The sequence below is a fragment of the Macadamia integrifolia genome, chromosome 6 (genome assembly GCF_013358625.1).
Source record: "Macadamia integrifolia cultivar HAES 741 chromosome 6, SCU_Mint_v3, whole genome shotgun sequence".
Taxonomy (NCBI): domain Eukaryota; kingdom Viridiplantae; phylum Streptophyta; class Magnoliopsida; order Proteales; family Proteaceae; genus Macadamia; species Macadamia integrifolia.
The window spans coordinates 24,860,931-24,869,769 of record NC_056562.1 but is presented as its reverse complement, the minus strand read 5'-3'; the positions used below and the strand labels follow the sequence as shown (position 1 = coordinate 24,869,769).

The 8,839-nt window shown below is 38.3% G+C and overlaps 1 protein-coding gene across 1 annotated transcript in view; it reads left to right on the top strand.

Moving 5' to 3' along the window:
- Positions 1-295: 295 nt before the first annotated feature.
- The window catches only part of LOC122082170 (ABC transporter C family member 3-like), a 15,195-nt gene continuing 6,651 nt past the window's right edge, over positions 296-8,839 (top strand). The window contains exons 1-4 of the mRNA XM_042649647.1: positions 296-2,158; positions 2,456-2,542; positions 2,627-3,280; positions 3,548-3,712. Coding sequence (XP_042505581.1) covers positions 296-2,158; positions 2,456-2,542; positions 2,627-3,280; positions 3,548-3,712 — 2,769 coding nt within the window. The remainder of the gene's footprint in view (positions 2,159-2,455; positions 2,543-2,626; positions 3,281-3,547; positions 3,713-8,839) is intronic.

The following is an 8,839-nucleotide window of genomic DNA, read 5'->3' as shown; positions in this document are numbered from 1 at the left end:
CTTTATATCTTGTGCGGGTATGTCATTTTGTGATCTTCTCTTATGTGTGTTAAACTTTCTCTCTGGGTATAGACATGGTTGGTCTGATCTAAAGATTGTTGCCCAATTAGATTTTGCATTCAGAACACTCACTTGGTTTGTGATCTCTGCTTACTTGCACTTCCAGTTTTCTCATTCAAGTGAGCGCAAGTTCCCTATAATACTAAGGATTTGGTGCTCTTTCTATTTCGTAACATCTTGTTCCTATCTTGTTATACATCTTGGATTGTATTGGAAACATTTTCCCTTACCAGTCATGCTTTGGATCTCTGATGTTGTTTCCATTATTATTGGTTCATCAATTTATTACGTTGGGATATTTGGAAAAGAGCGGGAAGATGAAGATTTCCATCTTTTGGAACCTCTTCTGAAAAGTAGTTCCAATCGAAACCATGATGTTGACATACAAGGATCAAGTGGGGGTGGAGAGAGTATAACTTCTTATGCAAATGCCAATCTTCTTAGTTTTTTAACTTTTTCTTGGATGAGTCCTCTGGTTGCACTTGGATATAAGAAAACATTGGACCTTGAAGATGTCCCTCAACTTTCCAATTGTGATAGTGCCAATATGGTCTTTTCTTGTTTTAGAAATAAAATTGAATCCGATAGTAAAAATGGTGGTCAAGTAAGCTCACTCAAACTAATGAAGGCATTGATTCTCCTAACTTGGAAAGAAATTCTATGGACGGGTCTATTGTCTATTGTATGCACATTGGCTTCTTATGTTGGACCATATTTTATTGAAGCCTTTTTTCAGTATCTAAAGAGCTCTCGCCAACTAAAATATGAAGGTTATGTGTTAGTGTTTATTTTCTTTCTTTCAAAACTTATAAGGTGCTTCTCAGAGAGACATTTGTTCTTTCAATTGCGAAAAATGGGAAACAGGGTCCGTACAGCCTTGTTTGCAATAATATATAAGAAGAATCTTAGTCTTTCAAGCCAAGCAAAGCAGGGCCACACTAGTGGGGAGAACGTTAATTTAATGACTGTTGATGTTGAGAAGACTGGATTTTTCAGTTGGTACTTGCATGATATATGGAGGGTGCCTGTTCAATTTATTCTAGCTTTGTTGAACTTGTACAAGAGGCTTGGCCTCGCTTCACTTGTAGCTTTTGCTGTCACAATGATTTTGATGTTAGCGAATGCTCCATTGGTAAAACTACAGGAGAAAATTCAGGGGAAATTGATGGATTCAAAGGATCGAAGGATGAAGGTGACATCTGAGGCTCTAAGGAATATGAGGATCCTTAAGCTCCAGGGATGGGAGATGAAATTCTTGTCTAAAATAATTGAGCGTAGGAAATTTGAAATGAAATGGTTAAAGAAGTTACTTTATACATCCGCTATGGCTTCCTTTGTCTACTCTTCTACTCCCTTGTTTGTATCTATGGCTACTTTTGGGTCCTGTGAGCTTATGGGAATTCAATTAGACGCAGGAAAGATTTTATCTGCACTTGCAACATTCCAAATGTTGCAAGGGCCTATTTATAATCTCCCGGATACAATCTCTATGATACTTCAGATTAAAGTCTCCCTTGATAGGATAACCACATTTCTCTGTCTTGATGACTTTGATAAAAATATAGTACAAAAGCTTCCAAGAGATAGTACCGAAGTTGCAGTTGAGATAGTGAAGGGGAATTTCTCTTGGGACATTCATTCTCCCAATCTTACATTACAAGATCTTAATTTCCAAGTGAAACATGGCATGAAAGTGGTTATTTGTGGTTCTGTTGGGTCAGGTAAGTCAAGCATACTTTCATGCATATTAGGAGAAGTGCCAAAGGTATCTGGAGCTATTAAGTTAAAGGGGACAACGGCTTATGTTGCACAAACACCTTGGATACAGAGTGGAAAGATAGTAGATAATATATTGTTTGGTAAAGAAATGGACAAGGAAAGATACGAGATGATCCTTGAAGCATGTTCATTGAAGAAGGACCTAGAATTGTTTGCCTTTGGGGACCAGACTATCATAGGGGAGAGGGGGATCAACTTGAGTGGTGGACAAAAGCAAAGAATCCAGATTGCACGCGCATTGTACCACGATGCTGATATTTATCTACTTGATGATCCTTTTAGTGCTGTTGATGCTCACACAGGAACTCATCTATTTAAGGTAATTGCTTATTGAGCTCTAAATCTAAACTTTTCCAGATAAAATTAGCATGAACCTATACTTCTCATTTCTTACATCACAATTTTGTTCACTAAAAATTGAGATTGATTTAATAATTTTTGAAGAATAATGAAATCATGGTAATCTGACAAACAAGACATAGACATGTGATACTGAGCAATTCATGTTCTTGCATAAAACATATGGTTTGTTGTTACTTATTGTTATGAAAACTAAACATTAATATGTATAGCAGTATTTGAGGGCCTAAATGTGAACAATTGAACTTTTGTACAGGAGTGTTTGCTGGGAATCTTGGGTTCAAAAACAGTAATTTATGTTACTCATCAAGTAGAGTTTTTTCCTTCTGCCGATCTTATTCTGGTGAGAATATGTCATTTTTTTCCCCCAACTTCAAGTATTTCAACCTTGTTTGAGGGTGATTATTTATCTTCTTTTATTTGACAGGTGATGAAAGGTGGAAAAATTACTCAAGCAGGAAAGTATGAAGAAATTCTTAGTTCAGGAACTGATTTTATGGAGTTAGTGGGTGCACATAAGAAAGCTTTGGCAAAACTTAATTCTATCGGACATGGGGCTGCTTTGGATAATTTAATTAATGACAAGGAAGTTGATAATATGTTGTGTAGTGAGAACTCTAATCAAGATGATGAAGTAATAGAATCCAATAACTACAAAATAGAAAAACTGATTGAGCCAAAAGGGCAGCTTGTTCAAGAAGAAAAGAGAGAAAAGGGTGGAGTTAATCCTTTATTATATTTGAAGTATGTTACAACTGCATATAAAGGGGCTTTTGTACCATGGATACTTCTGGCACAAATTCTTTTTGAGCTTCTCCAAATAGTTAGTAGTTATTGGATGGTGCTAGATAATCCTGATTCTGGGGAGGATGTACGACCTCATGTTATGGGATCCACTCTCATCTTTATTTATGTTGCTTTAACCTTTGGAAGTTCTCTTTGTACACTTATAAGGTCTATGCTTATTGTAACTGCTGGATACAAGACTTCTACTCTGCTATTCAACAAAATGCATTTATGCATTTTTCGTGCTCCCATGTCGTTTTTTGATTCTACTCCAAGTGGAAGGATTCTAAATCGGGTAAGTAAATATGTTTAATTACTCTTGGGGTCCATTTTTTTATCACAATAAAAGTTTGTATAATATTAGGGGAAAAGAAGTCTGAAAGGTGGCGTGGCCTCAACGTAATGCTTTGGCACACGCTACCCTTGATGGAAGGTGGAAATTTCACCACTAGTGATGCTTTGGCACACGCTCCCATTGGTCCCCCATGTTGACATAAGGGCTGCATTGCCTTTTAGGGAAACCTCTCTCATAATTTTAACTGAATTCTACTTTTGTAAACAGGTATCTATAGATCAAAGTGCAGTTGATACTTCTATTCCACATAAATTTGAAGAACTTCTTATCTCAATCATAGGATTCCTGGGAACAATAGCAGTAATGTCACAAGTTGCATGGCAGATGTTGATAGTTTCTATTCCAATGACCGTTGCATGCATTTGGTACCAGGTAATTTTAACCACTACCACTTCACATGATTAAAATTTCAAAATAAAGCTTAATCGTATATTCTTCATGATTAACAAGCCATAATACAAGTTGTCCTACACTTTATTTGATTTGGGAATTTAGACTGTTCTCCTTATTCACACTATGATTGATTTAGTGTTGGTTGCATGTATAATAATCTGGTGTGAAAGTAACGATTTAAACCTTAATATAATTCTTAAATTTATAAAGAATGTATGAAGAAATCCATTTTCCCAATGGCATATTTCCATGTAAATTAATATGAAGATGTCTTTTGGTTACCAAATTTGTTTGAGAAAAAAGGATCAAAGAAGGCCAATGTTTTTTCTTTTAGTGAATAAATAAATTGATTACCAAAGATGAAGGAATATACAAAGGGAAAAGTGGGGGAGGGGTGGAGCCACAAGGGGCAAGGCCTCAGAGGACGTAGCAATAGCAACAAGGGGTTGAAAGCCCAACTAGAGAAGGGATACATTAAGTGTTTTGGGGGGGGGGGGGAGATGGTGGAGGAGGGGAGGCCCCAGGAAATAACAACAAGCATGTTCCTTAGGGAGTTAATAATTGGACGCTGACTGAGGCAGCCAATCTTGGAGCTGACATCAAAGTAGATGGTTTTTTAAATCTTGTCAAAATACCAGGAGTTGGAATTCCATCTATGCATATTATGCTCCATCCAAATATGACTAATCGTGGCCCTGAAAGTAAGATTCCCAATAGAATAGCAGATGGTAGGCCCACCAAAAGTCATGTCAATCCAGATCCATTCTCTAGAGAAAAAAATGACTCTCCTATAGGATGGCTAGCAGGAGCTGAGGATTCACTTCCAAATAGAAGGGGCGAAGTGGCAAGATAAGAAGATATGATCAACATCTTGTTGGGTCCCGGCTAACACTGAGAGGGGGTTGAATCAGTTTGTCCAAAAACTTTTCCTCAGCTGGTTCTTTACCAGGTCACTACCTAATGTGGTTCACTCTCAATCACAATCTCCTGAGAGCTGACTCACAAACCCCACACGGCAATCACTGTCACATACACATAGTCGTATGTACATTCACACTACACCACCAAGTGGTCAGGTCTACTAGATGTACATGCCCATCCTGCAGGCATACACTCCAATCCATAATATAATATTAGCATGCACAATCACAACACAAGAAATACGTGATTCGGCCAGTTGCCTACATACACAGAGTAATGCCCACTGTCGAGCTCAGAATTTACTCAATACTAATTATGACTACACCCACAGCCAAGGGAATATGTTTCCAGTTTCCACCCTTGACTTACAAAGGCTAGGTCTTCACCCCAATTTTCCTAGAATAATCTAAGAAGCCACACCCATGGCAAATATGTTTAGGTAGTGGTTCCTACCAAGGAATATACTGTCCCTATGTCTAGCACCCACTGAACACCAATTACATAGAGAAGGTTGGGCTTATAACAATTCCCTACAATGATATTCCATATAGCATAGGTCTATGGCAATATAACCTAGCTAAGCATACAATGGAAATACAGTAAATCAAAAATGCAGGTCAATAAGTGTAGAATAGCTTACAACTTTGTAATGTCTCTGATCACTGGTTTCTAAAGATGGGACCGAGAACTCTGATGGTCCACTAGAATCTTCAATTTCCCCTAAGTCGATGAAGATATTGGAATCTTCAAGTGCATTGTAGAACCCAAATCAATCTGTGTCTGAAACACTTTGGCGGTGAGTGTGTGATATAGATACTTTCCCTCTTCTTTCCTTTCCTTTCCTTTCTTTTCTTTTTCTTTCCTTCTTTGTGGAACCTCACCCTAGCATCATCAAGGCACACCACTTCTCCTCTTCTTTCTTTCCACTTCCTCTCTTCCTTTGTTAGAGCTCTAATGGCTCAACAATGGCTCACACAAGCATGAATGGGCTTCTTCTCTCTTTTCCCTTTCTTCTTCCTCCTTCTCTTTTCTCTTCCCTTTTCTTGGCTACCACCAATGAAGCTTGCTACCTTGGCTTCCAGCAGCTTCATGGAGGCTATGGATCAAGTACAAGAGATTATAGGTTTTTCATTCAAAGCCTAAGCCTTCTTTGAGCTTCAACTCAAATATTCGGCCACCTATGCAACTCTCCTCTCTGTTTTCTTCACTTATGCATGTAGAGCTCAGAGAGATGAAGAATCTCCAACTTGAATCACCCAAATCGGAGTTAGGATGAGGGAGATATAGCCCTTTGAAGTTGGGCCAACCAGAAAGCCAAAACTGGAATCTTCGGAGGAGCGGCGTAGGCTACACCGGTGGCACGTGCAACAGGGGCATAAATCTGGTCGTAGATCTCATCAAAGAGCATCTAATAATCTGAGCCGTCGAATTCTGATAATGGATAGTGAACATGAACCGTAGATCTAGGATTAGATGACATCATCAGTCAATGCTTAAATCAGCGGTCAGAAGCGTTGTCGACATCCCATTGGTTTGATCAGCGTGATTCACGGTGGTTGTCGGCTACATCTCATAAAGTAAATGAGGCTTTCCAGCCCTCGGATTGAGATCTTTAGATTAGGTTTAAATCAGATCTCATGAGATCATTGGAAACAACATCTATCATTACCACTTTTTGCATGTGCGTAACACCATGGTAACTTGATCCTGTGAAGCGCCAGCATATGGTTCTTGATAAATCCGACCAATAGAAAACCTCACACAAGCATATTAAATGTCCGATCCAGCGCCAAATCGTGAGCACCCTTAGATGGGAATCAAGCCTACGTGGCTTACTCTGAGCCGTCTATTAAAGATCTTACTGATTCTTTTAAATTGCACTTAAGCCCCTGCTCCCATAAACTTCAATGCCAAAAACCCCTTATCAACTCAGACCTTCAAGATATTTAAATTACATAAAGGCCCCTGAAATTTCAAAAATAAATTCTGGAAAATCCACCCATCATCAAGAGCAATCTGTTGACTTTTTGTTCAGATTTTCGAACCGGCTTCATGAAAACACATATAACTTTTTTCATACGATATCCGATCGAGATGAAACAAAGTGCGTTGGAACCGCGACTGGACGCTTGACAACTTTCTAGAAGAACCAATCATCTGACTGTACCATGTAAAATGACCAAAATGCCCCTAAACCTTTCCGATGATGCATCTTCCTCATACAGAATCGGAATGTGATGACATCAGAACCGTTAGATATGATTTTTGTCGTATCATTACATGGAGAACACTTCTTTTAAAAAAATTCATCTTCAATGCCGAAATTGCCCTTGACTGCCACAAATGTCGTAACTTCTTCATACGGTATCAGAATGTGACGAAATTAAATGCACTGGACTAGATAAATTACAACCTAACTTTTTCATGAGAAATGGTAGTCCAAAAATGCCCCCGAGCGTAAATAGGCTAATTTTGCCAGTTTTTACTCAGAAACCCGCACCATATATTAAGGATGTATCAAACCACTCCATGCGTATCAAGCCACTCTATTATCTCAATTGTGACACTGGACACTACCATGTCATCATTTCCATCCACGTCAGACAAATTGGAGATGTCATCATCGCATGTGGCTGGGTTGCCAACACGGACAACCATAAAACAACACATCTTTGGTATCATTCCAGTAGAGACAGCAAGAGGGGGGGGGGACTTGGATATGCTAGTAAATGAGAAAAGATTGGGTGGGAAGGCAGTTAGAAAGAGCTCGCCAAGCTGTGAAGTTGTGATATGGAATATGACTTCTAAACCAGATAGTCTTGCACCAAGGCAGGAGGGGCCCTTTAGGACATATGAAATCCCAAGTGTAGGTAGAAGAGAACAATCAGTGGGAGAGGGAAGCCATATAACCTTATCTTTCCTACCGCAGTGGCTAGGAAGGATAGGGAAAGGGAGGACCAGAGATCAATAGGGGGGAGAGGGGCCACCCATTAGCCAAAAGAATGGAGGCTACTAGGGCCGATCTATTCAAACCATAAGAATAGATAGATCTAAGAGAGATCATATATAGCAGAATATCAGAGGAATGCCAAGGGTCCATCCAAAGGGAGATGGAGGACCCATCTCTAATAACGTAAGAAATTGTGCGCAGGCCATAAGGCCTAGAGCGAAGGATTTTGCGCAAGATCCAAGAGACATCCGATGAGGGGGAAGCAGTCCAAAGTTAATCATTTTTTAGAAGGTAAGAATAGATTCAAGAAACCCAAATGCTGCTATGCTTCGAGGCAATTTTCTAGAATGTAACATACTTAAAATGATGTGCTTTGCTTTTAATACACATAAAATATTTTAGATATGTATAGATAAAAATATAATATCAGTTAGTAGCTCTATTGATCATTTTGTCCATTGAAGTTCATCCGAAGGACCAGATGACAATTAAAAGAAGTAAAAAATAATAAATTATTAAATAAGTTTTCATTTTTACACAAGTTGAATGATAAAATTAGTTTATGATTTTTAAATAAATTATTTATTAATTGGGGAAATAGTTTCTTTCCAGCTCCTATGCTAGCCCATGTGTCTATTTCTCTCCTCCCTATAAAATGACCACCTTGCCCCTATGAATTGAACCTAATGGGGGTGCTGATTGGGTCTTGTGCTGGTGAGGGAGTTGTGCTCCCGGACATAAAATGTCTTTCCTTATTAATTATAAAATAATAAAATGGATAGATATAATTAGAAATGATAAATTAATAAATAATTCTAATTTCTAAATATTAAGGATTAAAGGAAAAAGGCCATGCAAAGCCTTGTCTTATTGGTCCAACAATTTTGGGTTATTCAGGAGGCTGATTTAATCAAATATACCGTTTGATAGTTGTTCTCCATTTGCATTAGTAATGTGTGAAATTTTTTTCACCTTTCCTTCACATCCCTCATTCTCCTCTATCTGGAGCACCTGGGTTATGCTTTATGCCGAGCATGCAATGAATTGCACTTAAGTGAAGTGCCTTGCTAGGTTGCTCTACGCTTCATTTTAGTAGTAAACTACATATTCATGTGCTTTTGGTGAAAGTGAATAAAAGTCCAGTCCATCGTTAGAAAATTTAGATTTAACAGAAAATTGGATATGGATACATGTAGTGTTGATTGGATTTTAAATTTAATCATATAATTATCTAG